A 20,666-nucleotide genomic window follows, 5' to 3' on the forward strand; every position below is an offset into this window, starting at 1 on the left:
ACTTTTGGAAAGCTCACTATGGTATGAATAAGATGTTACTTGTTCACTTTTTGAACTTGGTTAACATGTCCCATAAAAAATAAAGTGTTCTCAATCCTACACCCGCCCTATTTGTATATAATTTACTAAAGGACTACTGATACTACATGGGTGAAATGTGTATTTTGTAATCTGTACTTTGTGACTGATTTGGGCTTTTAGTTACTGTGCAGCTCAAGACTAAGCACATTGCTAAGTCCTCTAGATTCAGTGCTTAGGGTTCCATTATTAGTTGTGCTGACAATGATAGCAGCCTACATAAGGCATTTCATTACCTGCAGCCTATGGACATGCCCATCATTCACTTCATAGTGATGCAGCAATAATATGATTTATCAAAGCAATTCATGTTGTTTTTGGGCCTCCTCCATCATGTCTAGAAGCCAAAGGAGGTAGACAGAGTAATGGAAAGGGAAGCAACATGGCAGGTTCACTTTGTTCTTTAGAAGCAGGAGACAGCTTTGAAGGGGTACTTTGCTCAAAGTACTGTTTTTGAAAGTTTGCACAGCCTTATTAATGTTATAGTTATATAGATATTTTATAATATGAGTTACCTCAGCTACTCATAAATAAATATAACATTCAAGTGCAGTTTAAAGCATTTTCAAAACATATATTTTTTTAAAAAAATAATAAAACACAAAATTTTAAGCACAGTCTCAGGCTAAACAAAGATACCATCTGTTAAAAATATCTGTATGAAATTCTATATATTCATCAAAAACAACATAAAGATGGTGTCAGGAATTGTGGAAAGTGATGCAATAAGACTTCCAGGGAAGAAATGGCAGACTGAAGATGGCTCCACATTTTGTGGAGGTGATGATTCAGCTAAGAACAAGGAGCCAACAAGTAGACTGGCTCCTTTGTCCCTCTCTGGAGAAAGAGAAGACATGAGATTGCCCACATTGCACTCTGTATGGCTGCTCCTCATGAGGAGACTACAAGGAATGGTCTCTGGAGGGTGGAAGAACCAGGGAATTTGCCATTCTTGCTCCACCCACTGTTGGAGCCTTCAAAGGACACTAAGTTCACACTTCCTTTGCTAACCACCTTTGGAAATTGCCAATATGTAATTGTTTTAAAGAACTTAGACACCTTCAAAATGACAAGGCTGGAAACACTGGGTAAGTGCCTTCAATCCCTAATGTAAGACAATAAAACTTTATTTTTATAAGCTTTAAGAATTCAAAACAAACAGCAAAAAGCAAGGCAAGGTTTTGTCTATAGAAAGTTTTAAACAGATTAAGGGCTCAGAAAAAGTTGGAATATTTGATTTTGAATGGTAAGACTTCAAAATTAATTTTAAAGAATAAATGCATTTTTGTGGAAAAGAAAACTTATTTTTGATATTGGAGACATAACAAGATAAACAACTTATAATGGCATTCAGATATATTAATGAGGAATGGCAACAGGACTTTGAATCAACAATGTCTGCTTTGTTGTGTATTGTTATGAACTCCCTGTTCCCAGAAGAAGCTGTTACACCAGAAGATGCTGTTACAGAAAAAGATTTCCAACAAAACTTATCTGACATGATTATGGAGAACAACATGAACAAGAATTTATCACTATATATATAAAAAAATTGGATAAGGCTCTAAAAATTAAGAAGGAAATAAAAATGCCAATTCAGGAGAAGAACTGGAATAATTTCTTCCTGCTGGACTTACAAAAGAGGCTTTTTAAAGTATTGAAGAAATTTGAGACAAGAGATTGTTTTATGTAAAAAGAAGGAATATAAAGTTGGCTTATTTGATCAGGGTTAAAATGGGATATGTTGTTATTTTGGGGAGTTCTTTCTGGACCTGCTGACATCTGGACTGGAAAAGACATTGTGTATTGGATTTGCTTAAAATTAAGAGTTGAAATATGGAATGATGAGTTTTATATGAATTTTTATATGAGTTTTGTTAATGGATATGATTACTTTAGGGCTCTGCTTGGACTTTTTGGTGACATCTAGATCGGAAAAGACATTGTTTATTGGACTTGCCTATAGTTAAGAGTTGAGTTATGGGATGAAGAGTTTTATAACTGTTAACTAAGAGGAGGTGAAGAGATAGTGAAGCTGTTTATATTCATTGTGGTGAGGGTGGGAAGTCACTTTCTTAGGTCTCCTCTCCTCTCCTCTCCTCTCCTCTCCTCTCCTCTCCTCTCCCTTTTTTTCTTTCTTGCACCTTTTATTCTCTTTTTCTTCTTAGTTTGTATTATCTTTTATTATTGTAGTTAAAACTTTTAATAAAAATATTATTTTAAAAAAGAAAGTGATCTAATAGTGGCAAAAATTAGTTTATACACCAATTCCTCTTTCCAGAGAAAGTGAATAACTGTTAGATACTTTAAAAATAAAAGTCTGTTTTTTTTGTTTTTGTTTTGCTTTTTGTTATACATTTTAATTTTTTACCATTATTACTTTTTGTTACAATTCACTAGTGCCAAGGAGATAAGTTCTGCATTTTTTTTTTACCAATTTTTATTCAGTTTGAAAATGAAAAAAATGACATCCTTAAATAAATATATATGTATCATTTCCCCCCCCCCCACATCTTTTAATTACACATGGTTTAGCCCAATCTTTGGTTTGTTATTTTGCTGATTGGTCCATTTATTTATTTATTTATTTATTTATTTATTTATTTATTTATTTATTTTACAGATAACACAGCCAGAATCCTTACCACAAGAAGTCGGTTCTATCATTCTGAACAATTTCTTTTTCCCTTGCCAATACTAATTGTGGACAATGGAATCCCTCCTCTCACCAGCACCAGCACCTTAACGGTCACTGTGTGTGATTGTAATGAAGAAGTTAGCCTTCTGTCATGTAGATATGGAGCATTCCTGATTTCAATGGGGATTAGCGTACAAGCTTTAGTTGCTATTGTGGCTTGCCTACTCATAATATTAGGTAAGTTCTTTTTTTCTTCTATTTTATGTAAAATACATCTTTGCTAACTTTTCATTGAGTAGACTATGCTGCTTATCTTGGTAGATGACATTATGTCATCTTCTTCTTTTTCATTTGCTTGCTTGCCAGTATTTGTATCAAGAACATGGTAAGAGGAATGAAGAATCTGATCTCTTCTGCCCCCTTTTTTTTAACCAGCCTTCAGTCCCCCCCAACAAAACTCCTGTGGAGAATTACCAGGGTGGTGTGGGCTATGGCATTGGAAGGAAGGGAGAAGGGAACATTGTAGAAAACTGGTGTAGATACCTTTCACCCGAAATACTCCACAATGACCATGGCCTGATTTTCTGAATACCACCACTTCCCTCATCCCTCCCCCAAGCATAGTTCGTAATGTTCACCAATGTGCACAGTTCATTGAAGCTTATTTTCAGTGGACACTGGGGGCTGGGGAGGAGAAAAAAGAATTGAAAAGTCAACTTTCACCTGCTCTATTCTATGGAAGGATATCTAGCTCAACATAATATATCAATTATATTTAGGCATTTTCATCAGTCACATTATTTCATCTAAACATCTGTTTGCACATGACTTAGATTATCAGTTGAACCCTTAAAATGTGGCCTTATTCCATCATAGCCATAATTTAACTAACCACATAGTTGGCCAGGATTTGCATGTGTGTGCTTTGTGGAATTGTTAAATACTTCTTAATCTTTCTTCTTTTTCATTTGCTTGCTTGCCAGTATTTGTTCTAGCAGTTGTGGCTTTGAAGCATCAAACAAAGCCAGCACCATTTCATGAGAAAGGAGAAATATTTAGAGAGAATATTTTTAAGTATGATGATGAAGGAGGTGGAGAACAGGACACTGAGGCTTTTGATATTTCTGCCCTGAGACCACAAACTATTCTGCGAAAACACAAGCCACGAAGAAATATTACAACAGAGATCCAGAGTCTTTACAGGCAATCTCTTCAAGTTGGCCCTGAAAGTGCAATATTCCGGGAATTCATTAATCAAAAGCTAGAAGAAGCCAACTGTGATCCAGATGTTCCTCCTTATGATTCCCTCCAGATTTTTGCTTTTGAAGGAACAGGTTCATTGGCTGGGTCCCTTAGTTCATTGGGATCAAACTCAGTGGGATCTCTTATGGATGACAATTATGATTACCTTGTTGAACTAAGGCCTCACTTCAAAAGTACAGGAAGCATGAATAGCCATAGCTCAGCAGAAATGGTGAAGTGTTAAGAACTGCTTATACCTAAAAAGTGAGAAAAAAATTGGAAAGATGATTAGGATAATCTGAAAAATCAGAACACGGAGAAATTGATGGCTCTGCCAAGCACTGTTAAACTCAGCACAAATCTTATTGTTTCAACTGTACTGAAGGCACATCCTTTTCTAATACACCATGTCACAACTAAAAAATTTAGATCAGCACATGGGAATAAGAGATCAGCCACATCTACTCTTGAAAAAAATAACAAATTTTGCTTTTTCCTCTAAAAGTCTAGTCTCAGATTCTCTTCCATGCCTTAGCAGGCATAGGGATATTTTATTTTGTAAAGATCTTCTTACTAAAATATTGATCTCAGAACCTGAGCAGAAACTATATTTTTTTTAAGAAACAGTTTTCAACAAAACAAAAACCAAATCCTCTACAGAATGGAATTTCAATTTTTGAACTATTTACAAAAATGTAGATATATTGACTACAGTTTAATTACCATAATAAACTAATATATATATATATATATATATACACACACACACACACACACACAATCACACACACTTTGTTTTATAACATAAATGCAATTATATGGAATTATATATGAATGGATTTAGAAACATGAAAAGGAATTTGGATGAACTGGAAAGTTGGGGGAAAATCAAAGTAAAAGGTGTTTTCCATCACCAGTTGTAGATAAATCCCCAAATCAAACATGCTACACTTTCCTACAGTTGTCCTAAGTCTCCTAGCTGTTTTCCAGATAAATTGTCCAGTTTCATACACATAACTTAGGATTTTATTGTTGCTTATGACTCTACATATTGTTTAGAATCTAAATAATTTTATTTTTCTAAAATGTATTAGAATAAAAGCATGGACTGATTGTAGAATTTGTGGAATCACTGGATTGGAATTAGAGATTCAATAGCTGTAAGATTTTATTTGAATTTGTGATTCAAGAATCAGGTAAAGAAATATTCAAACTGATTCAAGTTTCAGTATTTGATTAAATTTTAAAACATTGACCATGGCGTATTATGGGAAATTATCAAAATGTTTGCAACTGCTTCACTTGGGGAAATGGGATGAAAATAAGCAAACAGTGTACTACCTGTATAGGATATTAACCATGCAAAGTGTTGGTTACATAGCTTCAAGAATTCTACCACAATCAAATTTTAAAATATCCCCTGCATTTCTTTTCAGGCAGTAATAGGTTTAGGGAAAACAGACTACAGAGACCTTCAGATTGTCAGCAAAAAGCCTATAGTGAACTGTAGTGAACCACTGCAGAAAATATCTTACTCCATTAAAAATAAATAAATAAATAAATAAGTAAGTAAATAAATACATAAATAAATAAATCTTTTGCTAAACATTTACTCCTTAGGACCTACCAGTTTATTGGCTTGCCTATTGGCAAGTTTAGTCACATTGTTCGTGGAACAATTTAAAGCAAGTGTGAGAAGGAAGTACATTATGAATTCTGTGTATATGATACAACACTATATAAAGAAATATTCTGTTATATGCAATAGACTAAAAAGCAAGCACTTTATTTCAGACTCATTCATTTGCTGAAGGAAATTCACTCCAAGGCAAAGAACAGAAAGAAAAACAAGCCTTTTGTCCCGTTTAATATTTTGAAGGGACAGTGGGGAGAATGCAAGGGAATAAAGGAGAAACTGAAAGAGCTGAGGAATTGCAGGGATTGTCTTGCCATTCAGACAAATACAGTAGATTGGCAGTTAAGGAATGATATGGATTTGGGGAAAGGTGATAACAGAGAAAGAACAAACCAGATTTAAAAAGAACAGAATAAACCCAAAGATGTCTCTTCCCTTCTCCTTCCAAGCAGACCTGCCTTAAAAAATTCTAACTGAAAAGTGAGAAATGCAAACAGCATAGCAATATTCTCCCAAGTACTCTGATAGGCAGGGTTGATGAAGGAGATAAAACTCAATGACTCAAGTCAATATCAGAGACCATGATGTTATTCAGACCGAGCTTGGCCCCTTTATAGAAGAAAATCTGCAATAATGTTTAAGACTCTGTTACCGTGGAACATATGCTGAATTTCCAAATCATCTTTGAACTCTGAAGCAATTTAAAACATCTGATTCACTTCAATGTCTTGAATCACTTCAGATAGATTTGATTTGAATGGATGATCTGATAGAATCTCATGAACTGAAGGATCCTTTCAAAGCTTTGCAAAACCTTAATAGTCAACTTGTATTCACAGTTGTTACTTTTCAAAATTCATTTAGAAATTTGTTGAGCTCACAATTTTCTCACTGGCAGAAATCTGAAAAAGTTAAAATCGAACAAATCCAAGTATAAAATAGGGTTCAGTTTAACTTTGCTAATCAACCTGTGTTATACAAAACCAAATGATATTCACATCTAGTCCTCCCTTCTTAAAAATAACTAATTTCCCTGCTCAGATATTTTTATTTTTATTATGGAATATAAAATTAGTGGCAGCACTCAATTTTATTATCAGAATATTAAAAATCTTTAAAATGCTGACATAAAATTTTATATATAACATTAGATAATATGATAGTAAAATGCATTAATGTTAATCAGCTCTTTAGGAAATGATTCCATTCCAATACATCTCTCCAAAATTAAACTGAATTAAATTTTCCTAGTCTATTGTTTGTCTGCACAGTCTCTAGCCAGAATATAACTGGCTTTGAACTATTATTTTCTGTCACTTTCTCTATAATCTAGATTGGGAAGCTGAAAAAGTTCCTAAATCTAAAATGGTTTTTAAATGTATAATGGATGATTCACACAGAATGTAACAATCTAAAAACCATCCAGTCCATTCAAATGGATCCAGTGAGAAAAGGGTTGTACATCTTATTTACCTTGTTTTATCAAGTATTTGTTTTATAGCCATAGCATCATATAATAAACTGAACTACTCCAAAATCTGAAACTGGCATAGTAATAAGGAAAGTCAATCATCTTTTCTTTTCTTTTTCCCTTCCTCCTCCCATTAAAAGGTAAGTGATACAACAGTGGAAAAGCAAATGCACCATAGAGGAATGTTCTGCCTGCCACTTAACTAGAAATTAGAACTGGAAGAAAGGTGCATTGGCAATCTAGTGGATATCAAATGGAAACCTCATTTTTGTTGACTTTTGACAAAACTAGGTAAGGGATGTATGACTCTCCTGATCCTGCTGGGTCTCTCAAATGCATTCAACACCATCAACTCTGGCCTCCTTCTAGATTGGCTTGAAGGATTGGTTGAGGTGCACTATATTGCTCCTTCCCAAGCAATCAGTTCCAGTTGGTGGGGAAGGGGCAGATCAAGCCCTTGGACACTATGTTTAGGGTATTGCAGGGCTTGCATTAAAATATTAATGTGGAGGTGATACCCAGTTGAACATCTCCGTGCCTGGCTGTGCAAATATGATAGAGGTCCTAACTCAGCACAGAACTGTTAGGATCTGGATATGAAAAAACAGGCTTAGACTTCATTCCAGAAAAATGGAGCTGCTGTGAATTGGGAAGCCCTCTGATTCCAGAAATGGCCTACCTTTAGCTCTTGATGGAGTGTATTCCCCCAAATGCAGCTAGCTTGCAATCTGGAGTATGTCTAGGGTTCATGGCACCTGTTTAAAAGCAGGGGAGGATATAGGGGAAAAAAAAATCTTTTCACAATTACATTTTTTTTTTCTGCCAGTTGTGCAGAAAATCCTAGAACAGGAGGCTTTACAGGAGATCATTTGCAAGCTTCAGCTGGTTCAGCATGCAGCAGCTGAAGTATTTAAAGCACACCTGCATTCATTTAATGGAAGTTGCAGTGCTGTCATCAGCATCCAGGTGCAAGGTGCTGGCCGTCACCTTTAAAGATCTTAATGGCTAACTCTGAATTTGCCTTTTCTGCCTTGAATTTGTACATCCAGCAAAATCAGGGAGAAAAAGCTTATTTAGGGTCTCACCAATGAAGGAATGTCTGAAGGGATCCTGCAATTTATACCTCTCAGTGATGCCTCCCTCCTCTGGAACAGCCTACTGCAGGATATTTAGACCACATCTTCCTCTTAAGTTAAAATATGGCTCTTTATGAGGTTATTTGGGATTGAGATAGATTACACTACCATCAAGTTATAACAACATTGGGCTGGTGGTTATTGTTGACCTGTAATTGTTTAAGTCCTCATTCTGTATTTGTTGTAAGCCACTTAGAGTCTCTAGACTGCAGAGCATAAAAGCCAGTGTAAATAAACAAATAAATAAAGCTGTTACCCTAAAACAATGCCTAAAAGAAATGACAGTTTTATTGAAAACCTCCATAGATGGGTATCCAATTATTTATCTGTACAGGGTCCACCTGAACATTACACATGCAGAAGTCACCAAATCATTTTCTCCAAATCCACAAAGACATTTCTGAGGGCACTTTAGTCCAAGAGTAAGGGAACTAGGGTGGTTAACAGACTTTTTTTCCCAGTTGTTTTATAAAGCTTCTGTGGTAAATAAAAGGGAGTCATTCTACTTGTATATTTCTCTCTCTAGTTCATAATAGCCCTTGAAAAGAAAATTTATATTAGGATTGTGGCATAGTGGGAAATAATTAGGTTTCCCTTTCCTGTACCATAGCTCTGATCTCAATTTTTCTCTCCCCTTGCATGGACAAATCTACTTATGAATCTCATTTGGTGCTTAGACAAAAAGTTTTCAGCCATCAAAGCCACTATTGCTTAGTACCTGCATTGTGATACTTAGAAGACTGGAATCAAAAAGGCCTTTGCAGACAATGCATTGATCACCTACTCTCCTTCTGGTCTGTGTCATGTATATGCTTGTGTGCTTATAAGTTTTCTATGTCCTATTTCTGTTAAACTTAAAAAAAAAAGTTTTGTTTTTTGCTTTTTGTTTTTTTGTTTTTTTTTATTTTTTTTTATTTTTTTGGCTTTTTTTTTTTTACATACAGAAGACATTAAAGTGATTCAAGCAAAGTGATACATAAACATTCAAAAATGCAAAACCCAAACTCTAGGTGCACAAAAAGCTATTGCAACTCAACTTCTTTAAAGTAACATCAACTTGGCAATTATATATGATCCTGTCCTGCCATGAAAGTAGCTTTTCTGGTCCATGGTCATCTGGTGGGACAATGAAGCCCTACCCATAATAGAATCTCAGTTACGAAATGCAGAATAATAAATACAGAATAACTTTTTTTAAAAAAGGCCTATGCAGCAGCCTTTCTTAATTATATATAATTTGACTATTGAACATCAGATGATCATATCTATAAAGGAAAAAGTGTTTTTTGACAAACTTTACCAAGACAAAACATGATTTACATTTTTTTTCAACTATAATAATGATCTGAACAAGGAGATCAACAGCATTTTAATATTTCTCAGTGATAAAAACAAATATGTTACAATGCCTTGGAGAGAAGAGATAAGTTACAAAATGTAATATAGATACTAGGCTTAATATGTAGATAGGTAAGATTCTCTTGGAGATGTGTAAATTCCTTTAAACAATCTCTACAATGATGTGTCCATGTGCAAGAAAAAGAAAATCTTGATATTCAGCAGCAATAAAAATCAAAGTTGTTCTATAAGCTCATAACATTACAGGGGTTAAAGATTGTTAACAGTTCTATACAGTCTGTCTGTCTCTGGGACTATGCATCAAATACACCATGCCACATAAATAATCAATTAGCTAACATCACGTAGAGTAGGTGGCAGCATTTAGTCAGTCTTGATGTATCTTTCAAAACTAAGCAGTGACTTGATCAGTACTTGGATGGGAAACTATCTAGAAATCCCAGAGCTTTCCATTAGACTGGAAAGTTAAAAAAAAAAAAATCCTGAGAGGCGCAGTGGCATACTTCTGTACTGTAGCCAAGAAAACAGACTTCAGAGGATTCTAGAAGAAACAGATTATTTGGATCCTTTCCAGTCAAGATTGAGACTGGTCATGGGACTGAAACAATGACAATTGCTCTGTTAGGTAACCTTTGGTTATTGGGATCTATCTTGGGGGAATCTATTTTGATCCTCTTAGACCTTTCAGTGGCATTTGGTACCACTGACCATGGTATCCTTCTGGTCCACCTGCAGTGGTTGGGAGTTGGGTGCATCATTCTTTAATAGTTCCACTCATACCCCAGGGGGCAGATCCAGCTAATGGTGCTTGGGATGGCGGTATCTGAGCTCTTTGGAGCTTCACAGCAAGGAGAATATTAATTTTGACTATCTACAGTCACACTTTTAATTTTGCAAGACTGAGGAGGAAACTGAATTATAAAGAGTAACTCTACTAACTCCCACTATAAATTGTAACAAGTTTGTTTTCCAAAAAGAGTGACATCAAATTGTCCAAAGCCAGAAAATAGTGACTATCTGTAATGACAGGTCAGTCAGATCATGTGTAAGTTACAAAACATATCTTGGCTAAGGGACCAGGTAAAATACATATGAACGTTTAGTATTTTCTTAGAATACCAAAAGAAGCTTGTGTTATTTAGCCACAAATCATTATTATGGAACAAGCTACATTGTCATGAACATTGGACTATTTTCTCAAGCAAATAAATAAATAAAGGTCAACTGAATGTAAGCTGATCTAGATAATCCTGGGAAATTTATATGGAATATGGTAAGCACTGGTTGGCAACCTGTGGTTTTCCAATTGTTCTGAAGTCCAGCTCCCATTAGATTAACCCCAACATGGCTGGTGATCAAGGATAATCCTGTTATTCGATGACATGTGGAGGACAATATATTGTTCACTGTTGTGCTCTGTGGAGAATCCTACTCAAATCAGATCCCAGAGATGATTACTCATGTTTCCTTCCAATTAAGGGCAGTTTATCAGATATGTGTGTGAAAGAACAACATAAACATTATTGGGACAGAAATGTTACGCAGAGAGGGAAATCTACAGAAGGCTATTGCTCCAAAGCAGGCACCTGACTTCTGCAACTTATTATGAAGTGACCTAATTTTTACTTCCTGCATGATATTCCATTTGGCATCTTCATATTATTTTAGAGTTAAGGTTACATCACAAATATCCTTGATGACAATGCTCATACGTATATCAAAATTTATTCCAAAATGGACATTTTGAGGGAGAAGTGCATTTAAGAATGAATATTCCAAAAGCAGAGATTTTAAAATATATATTTAAATATCTGAGTGTGTGTGTGTGTGTGTGATTTCATTTTCATTTCAAGTCTGTGTGTGTTTTAATTATGTCCCTTGGAAAAAATCCAGCTATTTTACTGCAGTTTAAAATTTTAAATGTAACAAAAAAAATGATATTGATAAAAAGGAAATTGTACCAGAAAAGGTAATATCCATTATCATGCTTTAACATCACTAACAATAAACACATTTTATGAAAAACCTCTGCTCTGGACTCCAGTGAGAAATGGCTTCAGTAATGTTAAATATTGACTAAGAAGGAATTTTACTATTCGGCAGAGTAATTGAAGAAGTATAACAGAGCAACAAGGAACTAAGCATATTTTCCTTTTTATTTTTTTATTTTTTTGTATATATTTAAAGAAAAAAAAAAGGATGGGAAAAAAATCTGCAGTGATTGTGATTCCTTTTCTTTTTTAGCTCACTGTATTCATGACTAAAAAGGATAACCAGAATTCAGACAGTCACTGTTCTTTCTTTCAGTGCCATATAAAGCATGGTTCAGAAGCCTTTGTTGCAATCAAAACTAATAAAATTCAATTTTCCGTGCCAATATTTACTTAAGGCAGAGCTGGGCAACTCTACACCTATGTGCCACATTGGCATCTCCCTATCCCCTACCCCCAAACTTCCTAGTTTCCTTCTGATTTACTGTACCTGGTCTCTACTACCAGTCTTTTAAAAAGCAGTAATGGGTACAGGTCAGATAACCTGTCTTACACTTCTTTTCTACTAGTTCTCATTAAATTTCATGAAAGTAAATATGCTTTAGAAATTATTTCAGAAGAGAACAGAACTTTGGATAACTTTTCATAAGAGACATGCTGTACTCTTATCAACAGATATGGGCTAGTATCTTTAATTATGCAACTGCATCCTCAGAGATCTTTAGCCATCCTGTCACTCCATGCCTCAAATCCTGAGAGAAGACAAGGTCTAATCAAAGCAACTCTGAGCAGCTTACAACTCCAAGTATAATATACAGATTAGCAGCATATAATGTGCCAAAACATAAGAAAAACATTCAAATATAGCACCAAGAGCAATCCAACCATAATTGATAACAAACATCCCTTTTCCAGCAGGGACCAAAACTCATATCATCCTCCAAAGGTTCTCTGGGAGAATGAGGTCTAGATGTCCTTCTGAAATCCCAGCAGAGTCAGAGCCCTTCTGTCCTCTGCTCTATGTTGTTGCAAAGAAGGGCAACAGCAACAGAGAAGGTCTGCTCCTTGGACCCACTTGGTCAATGGTCTAAGTAGAAACCTTTGAGCATTTTGCTAAATCATAAAACATTTCGTTTCACACATGAAAATAGGGATCATCACATGAATTTGGAAATTTCTTATTCACACTCCACAGTCACTGCTTAAGCAGGTCCAGCTGAACATAATTTAAATAACCTTTTTCCCCTTAAAAATCTTTGATCTGCAACAGCACATTCTAGATTGGTTTCTGAGGCAGGCTACTCTAGTAAATTTACTGTAGCCAGCTTTTTGAAAAATCACCTAAATATGTAGTCTTGGATACAGTTATTCTGGGGAACTTGCTTCCAAATATCTATTAAAATGTTCAGGTGTGATGAAGAATCAAAGAGAATCAGCTGTGAGCTACTTAAGAGTGCTAGAAGGAAGCATAAATACAGTATAGTAAATATTATTGTAATAGAATAAATAGTACATGTAAATAATGTAACAGAAATATAGTGAAGTGGTTTTTGCTTGCTTGTTGCTCTTTGGGGAACAAACATCCATTTCTATGCATACATACTAACACGAAGATTCCTGCCGAGAGATGGAGCTGAAACCTGGCTGTATATGCAGAACGTAGCAGCAGTTTGCTGAAGCTGCTTTTATCTTATGGTTAGCAAACTCAGTTACTCAGCCTACTAAAGCAATTTAACATAAGAAAGATGGCTTCTGGTTTAGGGTTTACTGGATAAGTCTTGTCTTTTCTGCAAGAATAATGTTTTTCAGGATCACAGACAGAGAAGACCAACACGGGAATTGAAGCTTTCTACTACATTTTGTGTTTTGTTGTAATCTTGTTCTTGGAAATATTACTGTTAGTTATATATATTTTGAAAAGTACTTTTTTTTCTAGGAAGTTTGATAAATAACTTTTAGAAAAGAGTTCCATGAAGCAACTTTACAAAGCTGAAGACAAGTGAGCTATGCAATGTATGGTTTGTGACACCTAATTTGCTTGGGTAACATATGTGCTAACAATTTATAACAACAATCACAAGAACTGGAATGCACCAAAGATTCATCGGGGAGATAGAGAGGGAGGGAGTTTGCACATAACTAAATCAGAATTAGCTTAGCAGAAACTATGATTTTGATACCTTTTTCTATAAGTTTTGTTTTTATTTTAGCCATGTTGAATGCTCTGAGAGAAATATCTTATTTTATTATTAGTTGTACTTATAGAAATCACAGAAATGTGGATAATTGGAACATACATAATAATCTGGTGTATTCTTTCAGTATTTTACTAATGTTCATATTATAATCTATAAATCCATATATCACCTTTTTAATTCCTGCTCACCTTACACATCCATACATTTGTCCAATAAAATATCTATATATTTCAATTGGTCATACTTGTATTAATCTGTATTTTCATTATGTTGGTATTATAAATTACTATTTAAAAGCTAGAAATATGCACCTTTCTGAATGAGACAATTAATACTGTACCATTAATTAAGAAAAAGAGGTTACTATAGCAAACTAAACTGAAGATTTGTCAGTTGGTTTTCTGAATCAACTGTGACAATTAATTAAACAATTAGAAAATGTATACCTCTTCATTCTAGCACAATTTTCCAGAAATCCATTGATTTAAATTGGTATAGTAAATCAAGTATACCAAGATGATTGATTGATGATAATGTTGTGCCTGCAGTAATTTTAGTTGCTGACAAGAATAGTTTTGCAATCTCTTTAAGCATTACTTTACTAAGGACATTAGAAATGGGTGAAGTTACTGCATAAGCTGCTTTTACTATGTGCAGATCCTTTCATGTTCCTATATTAGGTTAACTTCTGATTACTATTTTTTCCCCTTTGTTTTGAGCTCAAAATGGCTTTTTGTGGGTCCAGATCTTTGTCTGTAAAATACAGGAATGCTGCTTCAAAGCCTTCTTTTCAGATTAGCACTTACTGGATGAGATCCTGATATCTAGTCACTACTTCATATCCTGATTAACTTTTCAGTGGCAGTTACATAGACTTTATACAAAAAAAAAGGCTTTAACAAAATTAAGTCTCTTTGCATCCACGTTTTTCTGAATGCCAATTAATTTGCCATCTTAAAAATAGAGACAAAATATCTATTTTATGCACATTCATCATAATTCTGAGCAATAGTTGCAAATGCCTTCATATTGTTCCATCTACTATATTTTCAAGGACAATTTCTGTTTCCTAGCACTTGATCAACCATTACCTTGTTAATATTGCTATTCTAATCTTACTTAATTTCTATGTAGTTTTTTTTTTAGAACTCACATAATCATTATTAATATTACATAGCAGAAACTAATTATCACTGTGAATTTAGATCTGCAGTCTTATATTCTGTAGTGGGAATGATAGCTCTCTGAATGCTACTGAATTGTAATTCTCATCAGTCCCAGCCAGTACAGTATGGTAATGTAATGAGAGATACTCATGGTTGACTTGTGTTCTTCACTTGTGTTATATCCATGTAACTGAGAATGTACCTCCTTTAACCAGAAGGAAGGAAATATATATGGGTTAATAAAATATTGTGTTATAAGGCTGAAGTTTAAGAGGGTCAGTGGTTTATTTCTGAATAAATCAACATGAATTGGACTGGAAAGTATTGTGGTGGTGAAATGTAACCCTCCTTACCCACATGAGCTGCATTCATGACTAAATTATGACATGCCCGCCCCCCCGCTTGCCATACATATAAATCACAGTCATTCCCCAGGTTAAGAATGAGTTCCGTTCCTAAGTCTGTCTTTAATTCAGATTTGTATGTAAGTTGAAACTCGTACTTACGAATGAACTGCCTATTACTAAAAATGGCAGATGGCATTCTCCTTCCTCAAGCCAACAAACTGCTGAAGCTATGCAATGTTTTCATGAACTGCTGAAAACCGCTGAAAACAGGGTGTGTATTAAAAACATACAGCTTCAGCAGTTCATGAAAATGTTGTGTGGCTTCAGTGGCTTGTGTCAGGCACTGCAGCTCTCAACCCAATAAAAAGAAACCTCCTCTGGAGACTTAGCACATCCAAAAGAAAATCAGTTTATTGAGGATTAACATACAGTCCATAGTAGATTTCTGAAACTGAAAAGCCAGCGCACAGCAACATTTTCTTAACTCCTCTTTCTTGCCCCCCTTCCTCCCCTCGGTTCTTCTGGTGCCTTCTCCCACTTCAATACTGGTACGACCTTGGCATTCTTGAGAACTAGATAACGAGCCATCTGCTGTAATGGCTATTTACCTAATGCCCCTCCCCCCCTTTTACTACTATCATGGCAGAACTCAGCAAGCTAGCTATAATGCTGGTTAATTGATTGTGAGGTTCTGACAGTTTGTCACCTTGAGGAAGGAGAACGCCATCTGCCATTTTAGTAATAGGCAGCCCGTTCATAAGTATGGATTGTCTGTAAGTCAGAAGTTCTTAACCTGGGGACTGCCTGTACCTAAAGTGCTCTTGCAAGAAAACATTCAGAGAAAGCTGAATTGACCCTGACTGGCAACAGAGGGGAAGAATCAGACAGGAACCTGTGGCCCAAGAAACCACATTGTTTATATTTACTGGCCATATCTCAAAGATAGTATAGCTAACATGCTGACCTGATAGGAAGGGATAAATAATAAGGTCACCCAGATGGGTTTATCAAAAACATTCCAATGTCATGCTGTAATTTCCACTGTGTCTGCCTTTTTCTTTGTCTTGTCTTTGAAATGTAGTAGACTAAATGCACGTAAGCTGTGGTTCTGCTTTGGCTCAGGGCTGCTCAGCAAGCTGCCAATGCTTTTCTGGGAGCTCAGTGTACACCGTTATTTGCATACTTAATACATTTATGTTGTATCTTCAAAGTCATTTGATTGTTTTAAGATAGCCAGGTTGTGGTCAGAGCTGTATCTTAATATACTGTATTTCATTGCCTTAAGCTTATGGTTAATGTATGAACCAAGCCCTTCTGACATGCTCAACAAATCATGGTTTTAAAAATTCTGGCTTATCACTGTGTGAACACAATCTATATGCCCCTTAAACATACAACTATGTATACTATATTGTATGCTTTACTAGAGTTCTTAACTTTATTTTGGAAATCTACCATGTAAGTACAGCAAAGACTAAGGAAATGAACGCTATGGTTAGATAAATCTGTAACAAATGCTTTTTAAAAGAGCTAGGATCAGGTCAAGCAAAATTAAAAGAGGTGGATTCATTGCATCAAGGCCCATTATCACAAACATTTGTGAGTTTTCATAAGCTAGCTGTATTTTAGGAAATCATCGATCATTTCTGTCCTCCTTGGGGGCGGGGGGGGGGGGACGGGGAAATTTGTTTTCAGCACTGAGACAGCAAAGCCAAACAATTTCAAGGTTAAATGGTATAGAGAATGTAAGTCTTGAGCGGAGGTTTCAGGTGATTTTATTCATTAGTTGCAGTGACTGCTAAATCATAAATGGGCTACACATAAAAGAATATGCTGTGAGTCCATAGCCTAAAGATATTCAAAGATCAAATGTAGGAGTCTTTTTATAAGTGTCATGATGTAGATGACTAAAGTACATTGCAGGCATAATTAAAAGCTCCCCCCCCCCCCATCCTTTCTTACTACTGTATTTGTTTCTCAGGGGGGGGTTGACCCATATTAACCCTGACTATTACAATATTATAGTTAGTTAAATTCTTTCCTTGTAACCCAGACATTGCTGGTTCCAAACCCAGCAGGCAGTTGCTTGTGTATTGTTCTTGTTACTCCTCCTTCACTTCCTCCTCCTCCCTTTACTTTACTTTATTTTTATTTTTTTAATAAAGGCCGTTCCACCATTTCACTCATCTTCCAGTCACCTGAGGTAGAAGGTTTGCCTCCTCACCTTCCAAAGAGCCCAAATAACTGGGCTTTTGGGGATGTGGAGTGAAGGGAAACCATAGGTAAGAGAAAAATTGTGAAATGGTGGAACTGAACCATCAGCAGGTCAGGCCTCACTGAAAGAATATTAGGCATGACATAAAAAGGAGGCATATTTCTAGAGATGCAGAAGAGCTGCAAAGATATCCTGAGACAGTGGCCTCAAACTCCAGATTGTGTAGTGCCACAGAAACCTTAATAATGGGAGCTCACTGGATAAATCTGGGCCAGATTCTATCTATAGTCCAATCTAATCCACAGGGTTGGATGAAAAAATAGAAGGCAGGAGTGCAATGTAAATTGCCTTGAGTTCCTGCAGAAAAGATGGGATATAAATCTAAATGCATACAGAAGATAAAATAAAATAAAATAAAATGCCAGTATGTCACACTATCCTGAGTTATAGAGGTCCTTGATTATTAACTCCCTCCATGCCATTAAGCCATTTCCCATTTGCTGTTCTGTTTATGTTTTTATTGTTTTAAAAACATCCATTCTTGTTGATTAATTGTAAGTATGCATACATCACCTTGAACATTCTTTTCAGCTGCTTGGCCCTATTCTTAATTTGCTGCAGTGGTATTCTGGATACCTTTAAAGTAACCTGTTTGTTGCTTGCAGTTCAATTTCTCCTACAATTTTCCCCATTGCAGAATTTTACTTGAATGAACATTGCTAGCAGGATATGGAAGATTCATCCCTTATTTATACATAGTGGTTGAGTTGGGCAGCATACAAGTTTAATTATTATTGTTGGTTGCACAGTCAGCCAGATGTTTAGACTGGATTTGGCATTTTTATCCACCTATTGTGTCCTTCCCAAGGATTCTGTTGTTTGATGGTGTTAAAGGTATCATCGCAGGATGTAAGCTGTTCCAAGTAAAGCCGCCTTTTGCAATTGACTGATAGTGATTTTGTCAGTGCTGATGCAGGTCTTCAAGTGATGCTTCAGATGTTTTGGGATTGCACCTGACATGGCCTATAACTATTGGTACTATCTGTGCTTTCTTTTGCCACAGTCATTCTATTTCTATTTGCAGGTCTTTGTATTTTGTGATTTTCTCCAGTTCTTTCTCTTCTATTCCGCTGTCTCCAGGTATTGCAATGTCTGCTATACATACTTTTTTGTCTTTTTTTATCAACAGTTCTTAAGTTTGGGGTGTAGTCAGTCTGTGCAATCTTCTTGCAGCAGCTAACTAGGTTGTCCACTGTTTCTTCAACTTGTTTGCAGAGGCAGCGTTTGCTGTCTGCTGCTGTCTTCTTGATTCTGGCTTTGTATGCATTTGTTCTTAAGGCTTGGTCCTGTGAACCCAGAATTAGCCCCTCTGTCTCTTTCTTCAACTTTCCTGCTCTTAGCCATTACCAGGTTTTGTTGTTATCTGCTCTGTATGCTAGTTTTGTGTGTGTGTGTGTGTGTGTGTGTGTGTACTGGCCATGTAATACTTTGCTTTGCCATATCTCTTTTCTATGTTTGGTCTTTCTTGTAGGTCAGTTTGAACTCTTCAGTATTCAGTAAGCCTTCATGATGTACTAGGATCAGTGCATCTTCTTCACTGTCCTTCAGATATTCTTCTAATGCCATTTTTTCTTCTTCAACTGTCTGGTGTACTTGCAACATTCCACACCCACCTATGCTCCTTGGTAAGTAGAGTCTGTCAACATCACTATGGGGATGAAGGGCATGATTCATTGTCATTATTTTTCTGGTCTTCCTATCCAAGGTTTCTAGTTCTGCTTGAGTCCAGTCCACTATTTCAACTGTGTATATAATGACTGTGATTACCCAGGTGTTAATTGCCTTGATGGTATTTCCACCACTGAGTTTGGACTTCTTCACTCTCATAATGTATTCACTCCTAACCTCCTTCTTGACTTCAGTTTGCTTGATGTTGTCAGCTTAAAGGATGCCCAAGTATTTGTAGTGATCTTCTTCATCCAGACTCTTGATATTATTTCCATAAGACATCTTGATTCCTTCAGTTTTCAATATTTTTCCCCTGTTGATGGTAAGGGTGGCACATTTGTCCAGTCCAAACTGCAATATCTTGGCTGTATATTCAGTCAGTGTCGAGCAGTGATTCCATTTCAGATGGTGTTTTTCCATACAGCTTCAGATTGTCCATATAAAAGAGGTGGGATAGCCTGGCAGATGTTTTTGATGTTTCATTGTCATGGCCTGACTTGTTCAGTTTTTTTGACAGAGGAATCAATGCAATGACAAACAGTAGTGGTGATAGTGAGTCTCCTTGAAAGATTCCTCTCTTGATATTAACCTTTCCCAGTCTATCACCATTGACCGTCACCATTTTTCCAAAATCATTTTGTCAGTTAGGAGCTGATCTTTTGTTTTCTGCTGCTTGGGTGATTTCCTTTCTGCTCAAATGGAAAGAGCTTGTTTTCAACTAGATGCTGTTGGTATCTAATTGAAAACTACATTAGCTACCACACCAATTAGCAGTCTGAAAATTGTTGGTAAGCAGAAGTTGTAGTTGCCTGATGCTGCCCCTTTTGTTGGACCTTTCATTATTAGGTAGGTTTTGCCAGATGTTAACTAATCTTCAATTTCACCCCCTTGCAGTATGTTGTTAAACTGCTTGACATTGAGTGAGTGCAGAGCAGTCAGATGTTTCAACCAAAAACCATGCAGTTCATCTTCACCTGGTGCTGACCAATTCTTGATCTTCCTTGCCCTTTTCTCCACCATTTCTGTTGTTACTACAAGTTCTTTCATTATCGCTATCATTATTATATAAGGCAATGGCCATGCTAACATTTTAGTAGGGAAAAAGTTCATAAACTGCTCATTCCTTTTTGACACAAAAATGTAAGCTGCAGCACTTGTGCAATGATGTCATCACACATATGCTATCATTTCACACACACCATGAATGTCCTTCCTACAGTATTAAATATTATTCCATGAATGCAGAAATGCTATTCATCAACTTGCATTTTAAATTAATGATTATGTCTGCTGGGGAAATGTTAGCTAATATGGCAAACTGCAGAGTGCAGGGAATTCTGAAGAATATGGTTCTCAATTGCTTCCCCTTGTGGAGGGAGCTTGGTTAATAAAGGGGAAAATAAAAAAGTGAGTAGATTATTCAGACAATAGCAGAAACTCGATAGCCTTGAAGAAATCTCC

The 20,666-nt window shown here is 35.9% G+C and overlaps 2 protein-coding genes across 10 annotated transcripts in view; both read left to right on the forward strand.

The window, feature by feature from the left end:
• LOC103060058 (cadherin-19) overlaps positions 1-9,051 on the forward strand; it is a 137,477-nt gene extending 128,426 nt beyond the window's left edge. For 8 of the 9 annotated variants that reach the window (XM_088130581.1, XM_088130582.1, XM_025167639.2 and 5 more), the window contains 2 exons: positions 2,702-2,953; positions 3,700-9,051. In XM_088130581.1, coding sequence (XP_087986707.1) covers positions 2,702-2,953; positions 3,700-4,202 — 755 coding nt within the window. In that variant the 3' untranslated portion in view covers positions 4,203-9,051. The remainder of the gene's footprint in view (positions 1-2,701; positions 2,954-3,699) is intronic. The other variant, XM_025167641.2, reaches the window with a different exon arrangement.
• Positions 1-20,666, forward strand: part of LOC148213720 (uncharacterized) — a 293,222-nt gene that overhangs the window by 87,461 nt on the left and 185,095 nt on the right. The gene's annotated exons all lie outside the window — the stretch shown is intronic.

This window comes from Python bivittatus, unplaced genomic scaffold, assembly GCF_059951505.1.
Source record: "Python bivittatus isolate LINGU-HERP-01145 unplaced genomic scaffold, Pbiv_v1 ctg000840_np1212, whole genome shotgun sequence".
In the NCBI taxonomy this organism is placed as follows: domain Eukaryota; kingdom Metazoa; phylum Chordata; class Lepidosauria; order Squamata; family Pythonidae; genus Python; species Python bivittatus.